The following is a 23,877-nucleotide window of genomic DNA, read 5'->3' on the forward strand; positions in this document are numbered from 1 at the left end:
TCTTTCATAGTTTCAAGGAAAATCTCTAGATGAGATTGATTTAGAAGGTATGGGGATGATTTTCAAAATGCTGAAAAGAGAAGATGAAATAGTTTAAACATGGGCCCCTGCACACTTAAGTGATGGAGGAGTAAACCCAGATTAAGAGGATAAATGGATTATATAAAGCTTTGTCATATTTCACAAGTATATTTTATAAAATGTTTCAATAACGTTGATAATTTATAAATTATATTTATATAGATTGTATGTGTTCTCATTAAACATGATTTCCTTAAGATGAACTAGAAACAGATTTGGAGGAAGGCATCGCTGAAGATGTGGAGAAAGATGAAGCAGAGGTAAATGATCTGGAGCAAGACAAAGCAGAAGGAGATGATGCAGACAATGGAGGTTCTGCCAATGATGGAGGCAATGGGGAATCTGATCCTGCCGTTAGACCAAGGGGTATGAAAAGAATATGCTCCTTCAGAATGCATTCATGTTTGTGTTTAAGATTGGAGTAGAGACTAGTGATGAACCGAAATGATAATTCTTGACCAAAACTGAAACTGAGGAACCAAAGGCCGATAATGATACTGCGTTGACAACGGACGCAAGGCACACGTTCGCCTGAGGCTTGGCATCATATTCATTCATTCAAGTACATGAGTGTGATGTTGATGGTGAGTTGAGCCTGTAGCTTCATACCCAAGAAGAATCCAGACTGGAGTTGCTTCCAAAGGTACTTTAAAAACTACTGTGTGAAAGGTATGAAAACATATGCAAATGTCATATTTCACACATTTCCTACCAGAGATGTCTGCCGTGATAAGGACTTTTGTAAAGTAACCCGACAAAAAGAAAAAAAAAAAACATGCAATTTGCAGCTTTTGGTTCTGTGTCTTTAAAAAGAACTGTCATTAATTACAATAAATTAATGGTGTCAACACGACAATCAATGGAAATGGCTCAAAGTTACCTATACTGACATGCTCGTTTGCAAATAGGGGTGTGGACAGTCCTAAAATGTAGATTTTTAGAAACGGAGGATTGCTTTCAGTCTGACTAAATCTAATTATCTTCAGCTACTCAGACTTCAGTTGGTCAGATACATAACTATTTGGATTGTTTTACTTTTACTTCCTTAGGAAAAAGGAAGAAGATAAAATTGTCCCACAATGAGGCCAAAAAATCCAAAGGTACTGTATCTAGAAATGTTTCAGATGAATACTATTTTCTGTTTAAGTAGTGGGTTCGTTATTTTACTCTTAGGGCTGATTTACTCAAGGTCTGCATGTGGAAAAACGTGCGCAAACTTGACATCACCCGCATAAAATGTGCAAGCTGATCGAACGTGGCACACTGTTTTTGCATCTTTCACATTTGCAGGATAATACGTACTGTTTATTTTGTAGGTTTGCCTTAATGAATATGCAATATGGAGCGTTTTAACCACCGTGTGCAAAATACAGAGGGGAGAAAAAGCAAATGTTAATTGAGCACACGCATTGTAATTTGCCAACTCAAGGCAGTTTCAGTGATTATTGTCTTGATAAATTATAAGTTTGAAGGGAAACTACGTATTAAACTGCACACAGATAGCTGCTGTTGTTGTGGCGAGGAGGAGACAGAGGCGCAGAGTGACAGAATACAGAGAACAGGTTGTTTTTTCCACAAGTGTTAACATTTTTGGAATGACAGGTGAAAATAGAAACATATCTGGAAGTGAATGATGAACTTCTGAGGACTGCTTTTGTGGGTAATTATATTGTGTTTACAGTGTCATTTAGCAAAAATCTGGCCAAGTTTGATTTGATAAATAAATGACATCTTCAAGACAAAACAGTTGATTTATTGTGCACTTGTTCAAAGACGGGTATCAAACTCATTTTTGTCATGGGCCACGTAATTGGTTCTCCACATAGGGTCATTTATGACTGAAACCATAACTTTGATTCCTTTTCATAGGACTACATATACACAAATTAAGCGATAAGTAGTTTTGAAATCAGAAGTCAAGTTACTGTAAAAAGGAGTTTGTTTAAAAAAAGCCAAATTTCGGCAAGAAGCATGGAAGTGTTGATTTGCTTTTGTGGGCTACAAAATGTGACAGGCTGGATCTGGATTTTTCCCTTTACATGGTCCAGTTCAGATGCAGCTTATGTTCTGTTTCTAAAGCTAAACTATATTAACAGTATGTAAAGTTTTCCGGATATGGTTTGGAGTCTCACAGTCATTTCTTTTTTTTAGGAAAAACTAATCAGTTGGACATTCAGGGTGAGGTAGCCTGCTCCAAAGGTAGAAGTCATCCATTCATCCCTTCATTTTAAACTGCTTATCATTGAGTCACATTTACAGTAGTGCAGCAGGTGTGACCAATAATCACTGTTATAACTGTGAAGAAATGAGGTTTAGACAATTTGTGGGATAGGTTTATTTATTTATTTATTTACAGTTTGTAAACTTGCAATTAGTCTTATTTTCAGTGTCTTGTTGCAACCTTAAGTTACTGTTTTTAAAAAGTCTTATTGGAAGTGTTTTCAGAATACTATTAGTGCAGTTCAAGTCAGTACTTTGTGGTGTCATTGTTTTTATACTACATATAATCTTAAGTATATGTAATTTTGATATATAACTTGCTCTCAAATTCATACTTGTTTAGAGGTTACTAGTCTGAAACAATTTGCAATAACATACCGGTAATTAAACAAAATATATATAGAGAGAGTTCCCTCCAAAAGTATTGGAACGGCAAGGTCAGGTCCTTCGTTTTTGTTGTATCCTAAAGACATTTGGGTTTCGATCAAAATATGAGACAAGTTCAGAATTCCAGTTTTTATTTCGTGGTATTTACATCTGAATGTGTTAAATAAGGCAGCACGGTGGAAGACCAGTTTGAGCGTCTGCCTCACAGTTCTGAGGACCAGGATTCAAACCCGCCTGTGTGGAGTTTGCATGTTCTCCCCGTGCCTGGGTGGGTTTTCTCCGGCACTCTGGTTTCCTCCCACATCCCAAAAACATGCATGAATTGGATACTCTAAATTGCCGTAGGTGTGACTGTGAGTGTGAATGGTTGTTTGTTTATATGTGCCCTGCGATTGGCTGGCAACTAGTTCAGGGTGTACCCCGCCTCCTGCCGGATGATAGCTGGGATAGGCTCCAGCACTCCTGCGACCCTAGTGAGGAGAAGCGGCTCAGAAAATGGATGGATGGATGGATGTGTTAAATAACTCGGGACAGAGCACCTTTTGTTTGAACCCACCCACTTTTCAAGTGAGCAAAAGTATTGGAACATGTGGCTGATGTAGTTGCTCAGGTGTTGCCTTGATTGCTGAAACATTAGTGCTTGTTTTTAGCTTTGGGTTTCACCTGTGAAAACTGCATTTGCTGTTGAGCAAACATGAAGACCAGACAACTGTCTGGGAGAAAAGCAAACATTTTTGAAGCTGAGAGAAGAGGGAAAAATCAATCAGAGCTATTGTACAAACATTGGGCATAGCCAATACAATAATTTGGAATGTCCTGAAAAAGAAAGAAACTACTGGTGTACTGAGCAACAGACATCGAACACAGGGCTGGAGTGGAGGTATCACAATCCACTGCTTGAAGAAGACTGACAGAAGAAATATAAAGGCCATGCCACAAGATGCACACAACTCATCAGCAAAATGAATCTGAAGGCCAGATTGGATTTTGCAAAAGTACAGAGATGAGCCACAAACATTTTGGAACAAAGTTTTATGGACTGATGAGACCAAGATTAACCTCTACCGAAGTGATGGAAAGGCTAAAGTAGGGGGAGAAAAAAAGATCTGCTTAAGATCCAAAACATCTGTGAAGCATGGTGGAGGTAATGTCATGGCTTGGGCTTGCATGGCTGCTTCTGGAAGGGGCTCAATAGTCTTTATTGATGATGTAACTCATGATAGTAGCAGCAGAATGAATGAATGAATCTGCCAATTTACGGAAAAAATGCATCCAAACTAATCGGGAGAAGCTTCATCATGCAACAAGACAATGACCCAAAACACACTGCCAACACAAGTAAAAGGGGTAAAAGTGGAACGTCTTAGACTGGCCAAGTCAATCAACGGACGTTAACCCAGTAAGCATGAATTTTACCTCCTGAAGAGGAGGCTGAAGGGAGAAACCCCCAGAAACAAACAAGAACTGAAGTAGGCCACGGTAAAGGCCTGGAAAAGCATTTCAAATGAAGAATGCAACTGTCTGAAGTCAGTGGGTCGCAGGCTTGATTCCAGCTATTGCAAGTCAGGGTTCTGCCACCAAATATTAGGTTAATCACCAAGTTGTCTGTGCCAATACTTTTGCTCACTTGAAAAGTGGATGCCTTAAAAAAAACATGCTCTGTCCTGAGTTGATTAACACATCTATATGTCAATACCAGGAAATAAAAGCTGGAATTTTGACCTTTTGTCACATGTTTTGATCTGAAACCCAAATGTGTTCAGTATAGAACAAAAACAAAGGAATTGACCTTGTCGTTCCAATACTTCTGGAGGGGACAGTATATATATCTTAATAAGCACACTTCCCTCTTTCACACATTGGTTGGGTGGGGACAAAAATCGTCTTCGGTCTTAACATGCTGACATTAAACAAACAATGCCACATGGCTAATATATTTACTGCATGTTTTTTAAACCAGTCAACCCAAGACGGTGTACGAAAAGGCCATGGAGCAAAAATGAAGTTAATGCTGTGATGAAACACTTCAAAGCACACATTTTAAAGGGACACCTTGCAACAAAGTTGGAGTGTCAGCAATGCAAGCTTGCTGAGGACCCTGTTTGAAGGCTAGAACTATAAAAAACATGTGAGATTTTGTGAGGAACAGGGGCTTGACTTTCAGAAAGAGAGTTGCCATGAGTCAGTAATGGTTAGAGTACCGGTTTCAGTACTAGTTTGCAGTTTGGACAACCCTGTTCAAAAAGAAAGTTTAAGACCATTTTACAGCTGTATATTTGATTTTTCCTCGGTGCATTGTTTTTGTATCTCTGCACTTTGTTTTATTAAAAAAATAATTATTTTATTTTATAAAATGGATTTCTAATCCAAGCACGTTTTTTGCAAACTTAATGTTGCTGCTCAGTTGTTTGAAGTACAGTAAATGCTATCTTGCCTTTTTCCTCTGAGCTTTGTTGTATTTTCATTTTCTTTAATATAAATTTGTTTTAAAAAACAACAGTGTACTGCAATTTGTCTTCAGACTTAACATTATCCCTTTGTTTTTGAGGTTGACTTTTTTTCCACTTCACAGTTAAATATTTCCACATTTCACTCGTCAATTTGAGTAATGTCCAGGTAAACCATATGGGTCCTCATAATTCGGGGTCTTATAATGTGTGTGTGTGTTTGTGTGTATGGGTAATGTCCAGGTAAACCATTTGGGTCCTCATAACGAAGGGTCTTGCCATGTTTGTGTGTGTCATGTGCAGGTAAACCACTGGAGTCCTTATAACTAAGGCTCTTGCTATGCTTGTGTGTGTGTGTGTGTGTGTGTGTGTGTGTGTGTGTGTGTGTGTGTGTGTATGGGTAATGTACAGATAAACCATTTGGGTCCTCATAACTAAGGGTCATGCTATGTTTGTGTGTGTGTGTGTGTTTGTCTGTGTGTGTGTGTGGACACAAGGTCTTGCGCTGATCCTATTGGCCATCTGTGTCACAGCGCGGCGAAGGAGCGACATTTTTGTCCCCTAAATTTGTGCAAGCTTTCAGACCATGAAACACGATGTGAAAACATTTTGCTTACAGGAGCCAAAAGATACTTCTAAAAAAGTCTGCAAAGCCTGATATATAAAGCCGCCTTGCTGAACTGCTTTGTCAATGAGTTGAGAGAATGACAGACAAGTCAGCAATTTTGACTTCAAATAGTTTAGTAAGGGTGCATTATTTTGTGACAAGTAAGCTTTTTATACATCCTTTGGGCTTGTCCCTTTAGGGGTCGCCAAAGCGCGTCATCCTTTTCCATGTAAGCCTATCTCCTGCATCCTCCTCTTGAACACCAACTGCCATCATGTCTTCCCTCACGACATCCATCAACCTTCTCTTTGGTCTTCCTCTAGCTCTTGTGCCTGGCAGCTCCATCCTCATCATCCTTCTACCAATATACTCACTATTTCTCCTCTGGATGTGTCCAAACCATCGAAGTCTGCTCTCTCTAACTTTTCTCCAAAACATCGAACCTCAGCTGTCCCTCTGATGAGCTCATTTCTAATTTTATCCAACCTGGTCACTCCGAGAGCGAACCTCAACATCCTCAACTTCCTGTTGCCTCATCAGTGCCACTGTCTTTAATCCGTACATCATGACTGGCCTCACCACTGTTTTATAAACTTTGCCCTTCATCCTAGCAGAGACTATTCTGTCACATAACACACCTGACACCTTCCTCAACCCGTTCATATCTGCTTGGAACCGTTTCTTCACTTCCTGACCACACTCAACATTGCTCTGGACGGTTGACCCCAAGTATTTAAAGTCCTCCACCTTTGCTATTCAGCTAATCTTCATTCCCCTGCTTTCCAGTGGATGCCTCCATCTTTCTAACTGTTCCTCCATGTTAAATATATTCTAGAAGTTATCATTTATTTGCTTAGCTTGCATTAGTATTATGGACGATTTTAGATGTCTCGCCTTCGAAAAGATGACTCAGCATCATCCAATGGAAGGGCGCCTGGACCAAGGACGTGATCGGATGTGGTCGGGTCGAGACAAGTGTTGGTCCAATATTTTGTGTTGTGTCTTATTGCTTAGAATACTATGTCTGGGAAAAACCCTCTTATTATCAAATATTATGTGTCGTGTCTTATTGTTTAGAATACTATGTCTGGGAAAAACCCTCTTATTATCAAATATTTTGTGTTGTGTCTTATTGCTTAGAACATTATGATTTGTAAATCCCTCCTATTTCAAATAAATGCAGGAGCGAGGGGGGGGATTGTTTAGAGCGTGTTGAGAGGCTGTGATCTGAACAATCTCCCATACGCCCTCCTCATGAGTAAAAGAAACCAGCGTCTTCATTCCTTTTGTGTCTATTTTTTATAATGTTGGGTAAGATAAATCCAACATTAAATTGGTCCTTCGAGCCAGATGTCAACACACCCGAGGATTCCAGTTGTGGAGCCGACTTCCAGTTAAGAGACCGTGGCCACGGCAAGTAAGACCCTTTACGGGACTGGTCTTCGTTCTCCTCAACTGGGATCTGAAGGTTGACGACAATCCACAGGATTGAAGATGACTGGTGAGTTAAATTTAAAAATTTTTTTAGAAAAAAGGACGCCGGAGTCCACAAATTCCGCGAGGACGGCGGAGTCCTGTACGTACTTAAATTCCGTGTTTAATAAACCTTGTGTAATACTAGTCACTGGCAAGTAATGGACGGCGGAGTCCGACATATTCCGCGAGGATGCCGGAGTCCTGTACGTACTTAAATTCCGTGTTTAATGAATAAAGAAACTAGGAAAGTTTCGTGGCGTCGTAGTTAAATTCCGTATAGGACGGCGGAGTCCTCTAATGAGCTGTTGACAGACGTAGTTAAATTCCGTATGGGACGGCGGAGTCCTCTAACGAGCCAGTGTGAATGAAAACTGTTTGAATGAGAGTGTAAATGGGAAATGGGAAACCACTAGGTTTTTCATTCCATACCAAAACAGTGGGAAAGTAAACGGTGGACTTTTGTGGATGCAAAGGCAAGAATTCTCCACTCGAAAGAGTTGAAGTGAGAATTACCACAGAAAGAAAAAGAAACCAGCGTCTTCATTCCTTTTGTGTCTATTTTTTATAATGTTGGGTAAGATAAATCCAACACTCCACCTGCTCCCTGGTTTAACTGCAGATCACAATGTCATCTGCAAACACCATGGTCCACGGGGATTCCAGTCTTACCTCATCTGTCAGCCTATCCATCACCACTACAAACAGGAAGGGGCTCAGGGCATATCCCTGATGCAGTCGCACCTCCACCTTAAATTCGTCTGTCACACCTACAGCACACCTCACCGCTCTTCGGCTGCCCTCGTACATGTCCTGTATTATTCTAACATACTTCTCTGCCACCCCAGACTTCCGCATGCAGTACCACAGTTCCTCTCTGGGTACTCTGTGATACGCTTCCTCTAGATCTACAAAGACAACAATGTAGCTCCTTCTGACCTTCTCTGTACTTCCATCAACATCCTCAAGGCAAATAATGCATCTGTGGTACTCTTTCTAGGCATGAAACCATACTGTTGCTCGCAAATACTCACTTCTGTCTGGCCTCCAATACTCTTTCCCATAACTTCATTGTGTGGCTTATCAACTTTACAGCTCTGCACATCACCCTTGTTCTTAAAAATGGGCACCAGCACACTTTTCCTCCATTCCTCAGGGATCTTCTCACGCCCTAGAATTCTATTGAACAAGCTGGTCAAAAACTCCACAGCCACCTCTCCTATATGCTTCCATACCTCCACAGGAATGTCATCAGGACCAACTGCCTTTCCACTTTTCATACTCTTTAATGCCTTTCTAACTTCCGCCTTAATAATCATTGCCACTTCCTGGTCCACCACACTTGCCTCTTCTACTCTCCCTTCTCTCTCATTTTCCTCATTCATCAACTCCTCGAAGTATTCTTTCCATCTATCTAGCACACTACTGGCACCAGTCAACATATTTCCATCTTTCCTCTTCTCTTTCTGCTGAAGAACCCGCTTTCCACCTCTTGTTCTTCTTCGACTTCAACCCACAGTAGCTGAATTTCCACCGGTGCCCTGTAGGTTGATGCCGCTGGTGGCGGACGTTGTTAACCTGGGCCACGACCGATCCAGTATGGAATTCTTTGGATGAACGCTCATATTTGTTTGGCAAAGTTTTAAGCCGGATGCCCTTCCTGACGCAACTCTCTGCATTTATCCGGGCTTGGGACCGGCCTACAGTTTGTACTGGCTTGTGCCCCCCATAGGGCTGCATTGTGCTCAAACAGAGCAAACCCCCATATTATGTTAAAGCTTATATGGGCCATTCTACCAAATCGATGCTATTTTCGTCCCCAGGAAATAAAATGTATGAATGCACTGTACAATTACATGAAAATGATTAAGTGTCCTGCACATTATTCAGTAATTTTCTTAGGGTTAACATTCTGGCCTGGCTCACTGTCCACTCGAAATCAACCCAGAGGTGTTCTGGGTAGGACTGTGCAGGCCAGTCAAGTTAAACCACACCAAATTTGCTTTGTGCACTGATGCACAGACATGTTGGAACAGGATGGCATAATCCCAAAACTGCTGGACTGTACAGAACCTCTCCTTGGTATGATGAAGCATTCAGAGTTCTTTCACTGGAGCTTGGGGGCTAATATTTTGGACATTTCCAACTTTGTGGGAACAATTTGGAGATGGCCCTTTCCTGTTCCAACATGACTGTGCATCAGTGCGCAAATCAAGGTTCCTAAAGACACGGATGAGAGAGTTCGATGTGGATGAACTTGACTGGCCTGCACAATCCTGACCTCAACCCTATATAACACTTTTGAATGAATTAAAGTGGAGACTGAGAGCCAGGCCTTCTCGTCTGACATCAGTGTGTAACCTCACGAATGCACTTCCGTAAAAATTGAAGCATTTATTTAAATATAGTGTCCATTTGAAATATTTCTATTGTCAGAACAATAGCTAGACCGAAAGACATTTGTGAATACCATTCCTTTTTGAAGTAGTGTAAGAAGGATTAGGATTAACAACAGGTTAGTGTGCAATAACTTTATAAATGCCTGGTCTTATTCAAACACCATGCTTACGTACAGATTTCTGCACATATTGTCCACACAGATGACCAAACATTTTAATCAACTTTAATTACAGTTCCTAGGTAGTACATACTTTGTTTTCTTAAGTCAAAAAAGTTATAAATGTGTGGGTGTTTTGACATTTTATACAGAATATTGAATTTGCTGTTGCCTTGGTTATTATTTTTTAAAGGAAAACCACCCACCTCCCCCATGCTGGGGTCATCAGCCTTGTAGCCATCCAGCTTGTCCTGTAGCATTTGGGCCAGAACAGCGCAGTCTTTGTGCTCTCTGAATAAGACAAAAACAACATACTTACAGTACAATGTTGAGTGGGTTATTTTCAAAATACTGTACATCCTGTACCCCCTAAAATTGTTAAACTGTTATAGTCTTTCAGCGTTAGAGCTTGCACTCATGGCTAGGAGAAAGTGATAAACAATACCCAAACTGTGTGTGCGTGTGTGTGCACAAATAAACTCCTAGTGCTGCTCAAGCACCTGCCCATTTCCCCTGGATGAGAAAAGTTTCCTTTTTGGTGGAGGCTATTTTTTCTTCATTCAACAACATGTGCCTGCATGCAAAAGTAATTATTGTTGGTGAGAAGAAGTAACTGTGTCATGGTCTATGTTTTGGTTTGGGTTGTTTTGTTAGGTTTTGTTTAACATTTTCCTGTGTTCCATGTTTTTCATGTTTTGTGTGCTCATTTAGTTATTGTGTCCACCTGTTCTCGTCTACCTTTTACCCTGTGTCGACCAATCAGTTTCCTCCAGCCACTCGTGTCTTGTCTAGGTGTTCCTCTTTGTCTCGTCAATCTGTTTGTATTTAGGTCCCTGGTTTCTTTCAGTTCTTGTCGGTTCATTGTCATTGTCAGGTTCATTTCTTGATGCTTCCTTGCACACGAAACCACCTGCTGGCCATGTGCATAATCACAGGCAGCTGTATCGTTACCTCATACAGTATGTCCTGCGTTTCATTTTTGCGTCTTTTTGGCTCTTGTGAATGACTATGTATTACAAAACAATGTTTGACCAAGTAATTTCCCAACATAAAGTGTCAAATATTATTTTTGAACGCATTCTGTGTGCTATAAATGTTCATCATCATGGGTATGGCAGGTGGTATAATGTTTTTCTGTCACTTTGGGAAAATGGCATGGGCTTAAGAGGGCAGAGGATTTTCAGTGCTTATTTAGAAATAACAGGTTATCGCACAGGTTTTGTGTGAAGTGATTCATTCAAGAGCAAGATTTTTAAATTGGGGAACAGTAATTTCTAAACTCCCAGTGAGGTTTTATTTTACCTTACTTTCTGTGAACACAATAAATACTTTCTCCATGATTAAAATAAGAAAGGGTGGAAAATTCAGTTTTTGACAAACAAAGATAATTGATAAGCCTCAATGATAGTTCCTTGTGCAAGTGCTGTGCTGTGCTGTGCTGCTTGGGGTTCAAACTCAGGCAACCACCATAACCCAGCTTGAGAGTCGAGTGCACCAACGGCTGGGCCATTAGACCAGGGTGCTGGGTTAGCGGGCAGGAGCCTCTTTCCAAGGATTCCGAGGAGTGACGAATACTGTCCAAACTGGTGTCAACACTCTAAACTCTATTAGCCTCTACAAACTACAGTCTTCATCCAAACTGAGCTGACCGCAACTCTATATAAAAAAAAAAAAAAAACACACACACACATTTTGAATGGATGAGGGGTTTAGATACGGTGAAGCACTTTCCGAATCGGTCAGTGGTACAGTCGGGCAGCGAGGCTTCGGACGTCGTCACATCCATTTTAGATTCAGATTTTTCAGATTGTGAAGATGGCCCCGATTTAGTTAACCTGTCTGATTCTGACTGACACGGATTTAGATTTTTCTGGTTCCTTCCCTCGTTTTTCCCATCCTAGTCAGTTTTTGTCACGTTTTTCCTTTCCCAACCCCTGCGACTCCAAGCCCAAGTCCTTTCCCTCTGACCTTTACTTGGGCATCCGTTTGGCCATTTATCTGGGACTGCCGCGTGGTGGCCAACAGAGGCGCCCAACTAAAGGTCATATTATCATGTTTATTTTCCCCTGTTCCCAAGTCACTTAATTTTTCACCAGTTCCCACACCTGGTTCCACGCCTCCAATTAAGTCACGTCCATCCAAACCTGCCCCCAAGCCACCTTGTTCCGCACCACCCGTTTTTCCTAGTTTACCTTCCCGAGTCACTGTGCACTCTGCCCCCCTTGTGTCATCTGCTCCCAAACCTCAATGGCGGCAGGCCGAGGAAGCGACTGCAGACCCCCTTCCTGCTCCTCGATGGCTGTGCCAGGCTCCCGTTCCCGCTCCTCGGCGGCTGCACCAGGCTCCCGTTCCCACTCCCCCACAGCTGCGGCCACCACCCGACCCTATTGCCTGGCCCCTGCATTACCATTGGGTTCGGCATCATGGCCATCCGCCTGAATGGCCCTGTGAAGACCCTGGTGCTAGGCGTCCTAGCCCAGCCAAGCACCTCTACTTGCACCAGACTGACCAACCCTGAGGGGCGACTCTGAACCCTCCTCCAGGCCCCCTTCCGCACAACGTGTTGATTACTTTATTTTCTTTTTTTTCTTTTTTTTTTATGAAGTTGTAACTTTTGGGTAACGTCTGGGATCCGTTCCTTAAGGGGGGTGGTGGTGTGTGTGGTACTGTCATGGTCTGTTTTCGTTTGGGTTGTTTGGTTTTGTTTCATCTGTCATTGTCTCTGCCTGTGTCACGTCATAGTCGCCAGTTGTCACTCAGTTATTTTACCAGTCATGTTTTGTTTCCAGTTTTAGGTTTGGGTCAATCCAGAATTGGAGGACATTTTACGTCCCACCCTTCAAATTTTAAATAATCCACATACAAAATACTAAAACATGCAGTTTCTGAGTAAATGTACTTGTCCTAAGACCAAATCTAAAAAAACTTAGAGGAAAAGAATGCTTGAAAATAGTTTTAAAAATACCAAATAAGTCTGGAGTACCCCGTAAAATGCATTTTTTCTCTTGTCCCACCCCTCTAATGACCAAATTGAATCTCAAATTGAACAGTTAAAATGAAATTTAAATTTCTTTTTTTTTGGGTATTTGTTTCATTGCTGTCTCTTGTAACTGTGGGAACATTTGTTTTAATAAACATATTTCAAATAATAATTATTATTCATGGAACATGTGTCCCACAACATGCACGCAACACTGTTACCATAACCTTTTTAGCATAGTAGAAGAAAAAGAAAGCACTGAATCACATGATACGCTGGACTTGACATCATCAAACACTTTTCCAAAAGAATGGGTAGAGCAAAGGGATGTCCTCTCTTCTAGTTTTCATATTTTTATAAAATAGTTAGCCTTGATTGAATGTCTCACTCTACCTCATGCAACCCTGTTATGGATATGATCAGAATAAGACATTTATTTTATTTTTTCTTTAATTATTTACATAAGTAAGTTTGTCCTCTTGGTGAACGGTAACAGCAAGCTAAACAGCTAGCTTCTACTCCTGAGAGAAAGCTAACATTCGTACAGATTTGCAACCCTGTTGCTGTGATTAGAGTAACAGGGCTGTACGACAGTAACAGGGTTGCACCTCCTCCAGTTTATTCAGACTTTAAAAACTATTATTTGTAATTCAATTCAACAATTTACATTATCTGAGATATAATTTACTTACTCTACATAATGTAAACACATTTCTGAATTTTACATACTGATTGTTTTCTTTTATTTCCTAATTGTACTCCAAATTGATTATGGTTGCAGCAATTACCTCGATGGGATGATTAACTTTACATAAAAAAAACTGTATTCACCCTATGAGTTCCAATTCATAATAGGGGACACATTTGCCACTTTGCTCCAGATGTTTAGGCATCATCTCTACAACATCAGGCAACAGTATGCTTTCTCACGGGCCCTGAAGCAGAACCTCTCTGCCAACCAATGTGTAGTCCATGTTGATTTCTCAGAAAACTATGCTTGCAAATACAGTGCAGAAGTGCAGTCTGTTCATTTTGGTGCATCCCACCAACAGGCCACTTTACACACTGGTGTTTGTCACGTGGGGGGAGAATCTGCTCCTACCTCCTTCTGCACCATATCGGCATCAAGATTGAAGGGACGACCTGACCACCTGCAATACGGAAACACATGGAGCCCATTCTGAAGGAAATTAGAGAAAAATTCCCACATGTGACAACTGTGCATTTCTTTAGCGATGGGCCCTGTACACAATACAAACAGCGTAGAAACGTTTACCTTTTTTCTCCTGAAATTTTTAAGTAGTGGAACCTGGAATTACTTTGAAGCCAGTCATGGCAAAGGAGCCCCAGATGGCATAGGTGGCACACTGAAGAGGAGGGCTGACAGGCTTGTCAGCCAAGGAATTGATATTCCCACAGGAATGTCCCTTTGCCAAACTCTGAAGGATGGTGAATCAAAGGTGAAATTGTTTTACATCCAGGAGATGATGCAGTGAAGGAAATGCCGGCTGACCTTCCATCAGTACCATCCAAAATGAGGCTTCACCAGGTATGCACTTCACCATGATTCTTATTGAGTTAAAGCACTTTGAACTAACTTGTGTATGACTGATCTTCCCTTGCCAGGTGATTACTTTTTCACCTGGAAAAATATTCTACTGCGACATCAGCTGCATGTGTTCAGCAAATGGGAATCTGGAATGTAATTGCCAGCAAACCAACCAAAAGCTTCAGCTTTAATAGCACAGATGACCACACAGAAGACCTAGCACACAGCACACCAGAAAAAGAGCAGTGTCATACTCCAGAGGTTATGGGTAAGTGGTGTGCCCTGCTGTATGAGGGCCACATCTACCCAGGGATCATCCAAGAGGTGAATGAGACCAACTGCCAGGTGAAATGTATGCACAGAGTGGGGGAAATCCGCTTTTTCTGGCTGTTGAGGGAGGATGTCCATTGGTATCCCTTTGAGGATATGCTGACCATCATTCCACCGCCACAAAATGTTCCCTTAGGCCACCTGCCCATCACAGCAGACCAATGGAACACTCTGGTCAGCCATGAAAAGTAAAGTGGAATATTAGAAGACCGATGTTCTAAAGCAGATGACAGGTTTTCAGCTAAGTGTTAGAGTGAAATGTTTTCAGCTCAGTGTTAGAGTGAATATGTTGATAGGCTAGGCCAGCCAGCCATCAAAGTTTTAAAAGCAATGTTCTGAACCAAAGGGCAAGTTTTAGTTTCTTTAATTATTATTATTACGTATATTTTTGGGTGTTATTTGAGGAAAACTGCGACAGAAGGTATTAAAAGTTATTCAAAGATCACTTTGGTGTCTTGGGCATTTATTTGTCACTATTTTATATGATGTTCTATAATCAAAAATAATGTAGCTAGTCATCCATTTTACTTAATGCAACCCTGTTACCCTAATTTCAACCCTGTGACCATATCAATTTTAAGGACAATGTTCCTCAACGTACAATTGCAAGGAATTTAGGGATGTCATCATCTACGGTCCATAATATCATCAAAAGGTTCAGAGAATCTGGAGAAATCACTGCATGTAAGCGACAAGGCCGAAAACCAACATTGAATGCCCGTGACCTTCGATCCCTCAGGCGGCACTGCATCAAAAACCGACATCAATGTGTAAAGGATATCACCACATGGGCTCAGGAACACTTCAGAAAACCAATGTCAGTAAATACAGTTCGGCGCTACATCCATAAGTGCAACTTGAAACTCTACTATGCAAAGCAAAAGCCATTTATTAACAACACCCAGAAATGCAGCCGGCTGATGTGAATTTTGTCCCAATTCATTGTGATGTAAAGTTGCAACGGTGAAGTTTTAGCTCAATGTTAAGCTTTTTTTTCCCGTCATTGGCTCTTACGTTGGTTTGAAGACTAAAATAAACGCTAAAAACCATCTGTGCAAAAGTGCCACCAACCGTTTACCTTGTTAGCTGTCTCAATGTTAGCATAGACGTATTTTATTGTTTCACTCATCCAAATGACTGAGAGTTGACTTCACTGAAGCTCTGCATTAATTTTAACAAAGTTAAAACACATTTTTGTTCGCCGCCACCACCACTGGGCACAAGCACGTCTTTGTGCACTTTCATCTTCTTTGGTTTTTGCCACACTCTTCTTCAGGGTTGGGAGACGAGACATAGAAACTGGGAACCGAAAACTTTAAATTTGAACGATTCCGGGAGAACCGGAACGTCCAATTGGTTCTCGATTCTCTATGCCCAACCCTAATGGTGCCTCAGTAAACGTGAAATATGAATTAAAATTGTCCATTGTTCCAGATGTCTTCCTACGTAGAGGCCTGAAATCAGGTCATTTGAATTTCTCGAGCTCATCTACAACACCAGTGAAGATCTACGCCGTGAAGATCTGTACCGTTCTCTAGCCAGCGTTGTCAACAAAACGAACATGCGCTCTCACAAGCGGGTCTTCTACATGGAGGCAACCAATCAGAGGAAAGGAGCCAGTCTTAGTCAAATATGGGTCAAACAGTAGTAGCTGTCCGAGGGACCTTTTCTGGATAATCGTATAACAAAACCAATGTGTTTTTTGAAATGAAATTGACACTTTTATACTAAATAGCCAACATACGGGACCTTGAAAGATCATTGAAGATCTACAGTATATTGTATAATTGTTTCACCCTGTTAAAAGAACCGTTCAAGTAATTCATCAAACGTGGAAATAATATGCCCATTAAGAGTGTACTGTATGTAAAATTCCAACCACAACTGTGTATACTATGGTTGTTGGGATGAATATTGTTAATTTTTGTCAAAAAATCTGATACCCAATGGTTTCATGCATTATTATTGTTGCTCTCACCCTCTGTATCGGATTCCAGGATATTCTTTGAGCGTAGCACAGAGAGTGGCAATCTGCTCAGCGCAACCTTCAAGCATACTGTTCTTCACATCAGCTTTGAAGGGGCTGTAGAAGTCCTGAAAGGCATCTACTTTATCCAGGGAGAAGACCTGTACCAAAGGGAAATGTGGTTAAACCAACTCTTTTTGTCAACAGGGGAATAAAATATACCTTGAACAGAGGTAGTGCCTAATTTCTTTTCCTGATTTTTTTGTTTGTTTGTTTTTTGTTTTGCTTTACTACTTTTTCCACTGTGCTATATATTTTTTACATGCAGTACAAAGAGAAACAAACCATTCACATACCGGTTACTGTAGTATGCCCCTGAGGCGGGTTGGCAGAACTCAGCAGTGCTTAACAACCGCTAAGCTTAGTAAACCTTTGGACCAGGAAGGGAACATCCCCAAACCTACCATGCATGTTTTTGAGATGCGGTAGGAAACCGGAGTACCCGGAGAAAACCCACTCAGGCACGGGGAGATCTTGCAAACGCCACACAGGCGGGGCCGGGATTTGAACCCCGGTCCTCAGAACTGTGAGGCGGATTTGCTAACCAGTCGCCCACCATGCCACGGACCAATGTCATATTAAACCCTATTGATTAGGAAGGGGATATCACTTCAGATCATAAAAGCAGGTGAGCGAATACTTTTTAATAATACTAATAATACTAATTACAATGAAAACAGTCGTTGCCCAAGGACAAAGTCCTAAGTGACTGCACTGGAGGGGAGCTAAGAAAGAAATGTGATTATTAACACAGACATTACAAAATATACATCTATTTTTTTCCTTTCTATTTTTCAAGTTAGAGTAAACCAGTTTCACATTGTACCTGAAATTCCATCAAGAAGGATGGAATGGTCAATGGGATTTTGTTGCACCTTTTTGAGATCTTTTGGCCGACTTCCTTTTGTCGGACAGGTTCTATTTATGTGATTTCTTGATTGAACAGGTCTGGAAGTAATCAGTCTGGGGTGTGGTCAGCGAAAATGAAGTCAGCTTTCCAAAAAATGTGATTAGATGACAGGGCCAGGTAGCTTTGGATAGTTATTTCCCCATGATAAATAAAATCACCATTTAAAATCTACATTTTACGTTTATTTGGGTTATCTTTATCTGATATTTGATCATCTTAAAAATTCAAGTGGGGAAACTATGCAAAAAAAATAATAATTTGAGAAGGGGGCAAATACTTTTTCATGGCACTGCACTGTATGAAAATATAACCACCATTGTTATTTACGCTTGGCTCAGGTAATAATAAGCTGATTTCATGGATACCCAGTAAAATACACTTTCTTACTTGAGATTCATAGGGCAGAAAGGCTACATGGATCTCAGTCAAGGCCTTCATGGCTTTGGCGGCGCGAGAGTTGGTCAAGAGTCCAAACATGGAGTCTGGAATTGCTGTAATAAATCAAACACAAATCAGAATCAGAATCAGAATCATCTTTATTTGCCAAGTATGTCCAAAACACACAAGGAATTTGTCTCCGGTAGTTGGAGCCGCTCTAGTACAACAGACAGTCAATTTACAGAACACTTTGGAGACATAAAGACATTGACAAAAAACAACAACAAACAACAATTGTGCAAAAAGATGCAGAGTCCTCAGTTCGAATGGCTAATATCGCAATAGTCCGGTGCAATGACCATTGTGCAAAGGGCACTGAGACTTCAAGGAGTGTATGCGGTTTAAAGTGACGAGTACTGCGATAATCTGGGACAATGGTTGTGCAAATGTTACAGATACTCCTCAATCAGTGTGCAAATGGAGCAGATGCTACTCTGGCATGAGTGGCCACTATATGCAAATAGTGCAGCACGGCGAGACAACTACAGTGAGTGCACGAGTAATACATAATACAGAAATGTGACAACGAACTCAAGTCAAAAAATTGCCAGCTTGTTGTAATGGAATTGTAAGTTAGCTGTTCAAGAAGTTGATTGCAAGAGGGAAGAAGCTGTTGGAATGTCTACTAGTTCTAGTTTGCATTGATCGGTAGCGCCTACCTGAGGGAAGGAGCTGGAAGAGCTGGTGACCAGGGTGGGGAGGGTCCGAGAGGATTTTGCACATTTGCACATTTTGCAAATGTGTTGTTCAATTCAATAAATATTACTGAGTGAAGCAATTAATGCTAATGTTGAATTACATTTTAAAGGATGTGCAGAGACAAACAACCCCGTATAACCTGTAGGTTGAGGTTTATAACAGTAAGTCAGCAGTTAGCAAGCTTTACTGAAAAATATTATAGAAAATGTACAGCGGCTGAAATAAGTATTTAACACATCACCATTTTTCTCATTAAATATATTTCCAAAGGTGCTATTGACATGAACATTTCACCAGATGTTGGGAACAACCCAAGTAATACATACATACAAAGAAAGTAGAAGAAATAAGCTCAGTAATTAAGCTATGTGAAATAATGTGAAATGACACAGGGAAAAAGTATTGAACACGCCAACTGGTATCTTTTTAATACTTTGTACCAAAGCCTTTGTTTGCAATGACAGCTTCAAGACACCTCCCGTATAGAGAAACTAGTCACATGCATTGCTCTGGTGTGATTTTGGCCCATTCCTCCATACAAGCAGTTTTTCAAATCTTGAAGGTTCCGTGAGCTTCTTTTATGGACCTTGAGTTTCAGTTCTTTCCATAGATTTTTGATTGAATTGGCTGGGCCATTCTACCAGCTTTATTTTTTTTTCTTTGAAACCAATTGAGAGTTTCCTTGGCAGTATGATTTGGATCATTTGGATCCTGCTAAAATGTCCACCCTCGTTTCATTTTCATCATCCTCGTAGATGGCATTATTATTTTGTCAAGAATGTATCGGTACATTTGCCCATTCATCCTTCCTTCAATAAGGTGAAGTTTACCAGTACCATTTGCTGAAAGCAGCCCCACACCATCATATTCCCACCTCCGAACTTCACTGTTGGTATGGTGTTTTTAGGGTTTTTTGTTTTTTTTGGTATGGTGTTTTGAGGCATTGTTTCTCCAAACGTGGTGTCCATTATGGCATCCAAAGAGTTCAATTTTGCTCTCAACAGACCAGACTATATTCTCCCAGTATTTAACTGGCGTGTCCAAATGTTGTTCAGCAAACTTTGACCTCTGACATGCTTTATTTGAGCAATGGGGTCTTGCGTGATGAGTGTGCATATAGGCCATGGCGGCGGAGTGCATTACTCACTGTTTCCCTAGTGACAACAGTACCTGCTAATTCCAGGTCTTTTAGAAGCTCTCTACAGGTGGTCCTTGGCTCTTTGGCTCTTCTGATTATTCTTTGCACTCCTCTGTCAGAAATCTTGCGAGGAGCACCTGATCGAGGCAAATTTGTGGTGGTATGATTGGCTTTCCACTTCCTCTTTGCTCTTTGCTCTTACCCATCATGACATGTGTCTTGACTCACACCTTGGCAATGAGACCTTTTTGTAGGCCATCAATTAGGACTGAACCAGCTGATATTCATTTGCACTGACAAGGGGCTGGATTGCTGATTGATTATTGGTAGTTTTGGGTGTTGTCTTGGCTTTCCATGCCTTGTTGCACCTCCCTTTCTTCATGTGTTCAATACTTTTTCCCTGTCATTTCACATTTTTACACACAACTTAATTTCTGATCTTATTTGTTCTACTTTCTTTGTATGTATGGATTACTTGGGTTGTTCCCAACATCAGGTGAAAAATTCACGTCAATAGGACCTTTGGAAATATATTTAGTGAGAAAAATGGTGACGCGTTAAATACTTATTTCAGCCGCTGTATATCGATAGATAGATAGATAGATAGATAGATAGATAGATAGATAGATAGATAGATAGATAGATAGATAGATAGATAGATAGATAGATAGATAGATAGATAGATAGATAGATAGATAGATAGATAGATAGATAGATAGATAGATAGATAGATTTGGGTTACTCACCGTCAGTAAAGAAGACGTGGCCTGCTCGATACCTCGGAGACCGTGGATCTCTGAAGTCATCAATTAGACCCTCAACAGACTGTCAACAGATAATCATAATACTTTTAGAAAAATCAGTGAATGTGACCAAAGACACTTCCGTTACATAACGAATGACAATTTTCTGTGAATCTAAACCATCAAACTATGACGTTTAGGTTGAACAAATTAGAACTACTGACTGAAAATACTGTACATACAGTCAGCATGATAATAAATCAAGGATTGTCTTTAGTTTACTGATGCGACAGTATTTGTTAAACCCGCTTGAACAACTTAAAAGCTTGTATTGCACAGATTTCTTCTTACCTCAACTGAGGGTGTTATCAGATAAATGGCCTCCATGCTGGGCAGAGGCTCCCGTCGCTTGGATATGTCCTCTACAACTGTGAAAAGGAATAGCATTCTTTAGCAATCTATCGTTAATAATCTGGCATGGGAGGGGCCATGGTGTTTATTATTGCCAGTAGGGACACTAATAATAATAATAATTTGTATTTACTGCATTTCACGACATTCAAAGATGGTTTACAGTATATACAACACACAAACAATAATAGTAAGAGCAGTCACGTGCACAGATGTTTTTGGGTGGCAGGTGCTCAAGCCAAAAAAAAAGGGCTCCCGTCACCAGAATGATTCATACAAATGAACAAAAAACAGTAGGATATATTTAACTTGTAAAAAAGTAAAAATAACCAATTGAAATAATGTTGTGAACACCCTCTTATAACAGGGATGTGGCTGTGTTCAGAATTAACCAATTACATTCCAACTTCGGTTAAATGGGCGTCGACACACTCCTGCCACCATTTAAAGCGCCTCTGATTAACCCCAAATAAATTTTAGCCGTTCCAGCAGGCTTTTTCTTACATTTTGTATTGTTTCAATCAGAAGCATTTTGTGGTAACTCTGACTGCTATTTCGAAGTCTTCATAATTCCTTCCAAGACCCCAGTTCCAGCGGAAGAAAATCAGCCCCAAAGCATGATGCTGCCACTACCAAGCTTCATTGTTGGTACGGTGTTCTTTTGGTGATAAGCAGTGTTGTGTTTGCGCCACACACACCTTTTGGAATTACGGTAAAAAAATTGCCAAACTTTATAGTTGCAATTTGCAAAGTTGAAATCATTAGTCGCACACCTTAACCACTACGTCATCCATCCATCCATCCATCCATCTTCTACCGCTTATCCGAGGTCGGTTCGCAGGGGCAGTAGCTTTAGCGTGGATGCACAGACTTCCCTTTCCCCAGCCACTTCATCTCTTCCGGGGGGATCCCGAGGCGTTCGCAGACCAGCCGAGAGACGTAGTCTCTCCAGCGTGTCCTGGGTCGTCCCCGGGGTCTCCTCCCGGTGGGACGTGCCCGGAACACCTCACCGGGGAGGTGTCCGGGAGGCATCCGAATCAGATGCCCCAGCCACCTCATCTGGCTCCTCTCGATGTGAAGGAGCAACGGCTCTACTCTGAGATCCTCCCGGATAACCGAGCTTCTCACCCTATCTTTAAGGGAGAACCCGGACACCCTATATCCGGGATCTCGTTCTTTCTTTCGAGGACCCTGTCAAGGGTGTAGAGCTGGTCCACTGTTCCACGGCCAGGACGAAAACCACACTGCTCCTCCTGAATCTGGGATTCAACTTCCCGACGGACCCTCCTCTCCAGCACCCCGGAATAGACCTTACCAGGGAGGCTGAGGAGTGTGATCCCCCTGTAGTTGGAACACACCCTCCGGTCCCCCTTCTTAAAAAGGGGGACCACCACCCCAGTCTGCCAATCCAGAGGCACTGTCCCCGATGTCCACGCGATGTTGCAGAGGCGTGTCAACCAGGACAGCCCTACAACATCCAGAGCCTTGAGGAACTCCGGCGAATCTCATCCACCCCCGGGGCCCTGCCACAGAGGAGTTTTTTAACCACCTCGGTGACCTCAACCCCAGAGGAGAGCCCGCCTCAGAGAACCCAGACTCTGCTCCCTCATGGGAAAGCGTGTCGGTGGAATTGAGGAGGTCTTCGAAGTATTCTCCCCACCGGCTCACAACGTCCCGAGTCGAGGTCAGCAGCGCCCCATCCCCACTATACACAGTGTTGATGGTGCACTGCTTTCCCCTCCTGAGACGTCGGATGGTGGACCAGAATTTCCTCAAAGCCGTCCGGAAGTCTTTCTCCATGGCCTCAGCGAACTCCTCCCAGTTTTTGCTTCAGCGACCACCAAAGCTGCATTCCACTTGGCCACCCATCAGCTGCCTCAGGAGTCCCACAGGCCAAAAAGGCCTGATAGGACTCCTTCTTCAGCTTGACGGCATCCTTCACCATTTGTGTCCACCAATGGGTTCGGGGATTGCCGCCACGACAGGCACCGACCACCTTATGGCCACAACTCCAGTCGGCCGCCTCAGCAATGGAGGCGCGGAACATGGTCCACTCAGACTCAATGTCCCCCACCTCCCCCGGAACATGAGCAAAGTTCTGTCGGAGGTGGGAGTTGAAACTCCTTCTGACAGGGGATTCCGCCAGACGTTCCCAGCAGACCCTCACAATACGTTTGGGCCTGCCACGTCGGACCGGCATCTTCCCCGGCCATCGGAGCCAACTCACCACCAGGTGGTGATCAGTTGACAGCTCCGCGCCTCTCTTTACCCGAGTGTCCAAGACATGCGGCCGCAAGTCCGATAACAAGACCACAAAGTCGATCATCGAACTGCGACCTGGGGTGTCCTGGTGCCAAGTACACGTGTGTACACCCTTATGCTTTAACATGGTGTTCGTTATGGACAATCCGTGACGAGCACAGAAGTCCAATAACAGAACACCGCTCGGGTTCTGATCGGGGGGGCCGTTCCTCCCAATCACTCCCTTCCAGGTCTCACTGTCATTGCCCACGTGAGCATTGAAGTCCCCCAGCAGAACGATGGAGTCCCCAGCGGGAGCGCTCTCCAGCACCCCCTCCAAGGACTCCAAAAAGGGTGGGTACTCTGAACTGGTGTTTGGTGCATACGCACAAACAACAGTCAGGACCCGTCCCCTCACCCGAAGGCGGAGGGAGGCTACCCTCTCGTCCACCGGGGTGAACCCCAACGTACAGGCACCGAGCCGGGGAGCAATAAGTATACCCACACCTGCACGGCGCCTCTCACCGTGGGCAACTCCAGAGTGGAAGAGAGTCCAACCCCTCTCGAGAAGAGCCCAAGCTGTGCGTCTAGTCGGAACTTCTCGACCTCACACACCAGCTCGGGCTCCTTCCCTGCCAGA

General features: G+C 42.3%; 1 protein-coding gene and 1 long non-coding RNA gene across 7 annotated transcripts in view; one reads left to right on the forward strand and one right to left on the reverse strand.

Moving 5' to 3' along the window:
* The window catches only part of stxbp1b (syntaxin binding protein 1b), a 72,772-nt gene that overhangs the window by 28,456 nt on the left and 20,439 nt on the right, over window positions 1–23,877 (reverse strand). For all 6 annotated transcript variants that reach the window (XR_009787067.1, XR_009787070.1, XR_009787068.1 and 3 more), the window contains 5 exons: window positions 20,937–21,013; window positions 20,589–20,667; window positions 17,955–18,058; window positions 16,610–16,758; window positions 9,979–10,063 (listed from right to left, as the gene is read on the reverse strand). Coding sequence is in view for 2 of the 6 variants with exons in the window: in XM_061765113.1 (XP_061621097.1) it covers window positions 9,979–10,063; window positions 16,610–16,758; window positions 17,955–18,058; window positions 20,589–20,667; window positions 20,937–21,013 (494 nt within the window). In the remaining 4 variants the exon portion in view is untranslated. The remainder of the gene's footprint in view (window positions 1–9,978; window positions 10,064–16,609; window positions 16,759–17,954; window positions 18,059–20,588; window positions 20,668–20,936; window positions 21,014–23,877) is intronic.
* On the forward strand, window positions 1,112–4,776 carry LOC133473444 (uncharacterized). Its single transcript, XR_009787073.1, has 3 exons — window positions 1,112–1,181; window positions 2,233–2,280; window positions 4,649–4,776. It is a non-coding gene; the product is annotated as an uncharacterized LOC133473444 (long non-coding RNA).

Source organism: Phyllopteryx taeniolatus, unplaced genomic scaffold (genome assembly GCF_024500385.1).
Source record: "Phyllopteryx taeniolatus isolate TA_2022b unplaced genomic scaffold, UOR_Ptae_1.2 contig_25, whole genome shotgun sequence".
NCBI lineage: Eukaryota > Metazoa > Chordata > Actinopteri > Syngnathiformes > Syngnathidae > Phyllopteryx > Phyllopteryx taeniolatus.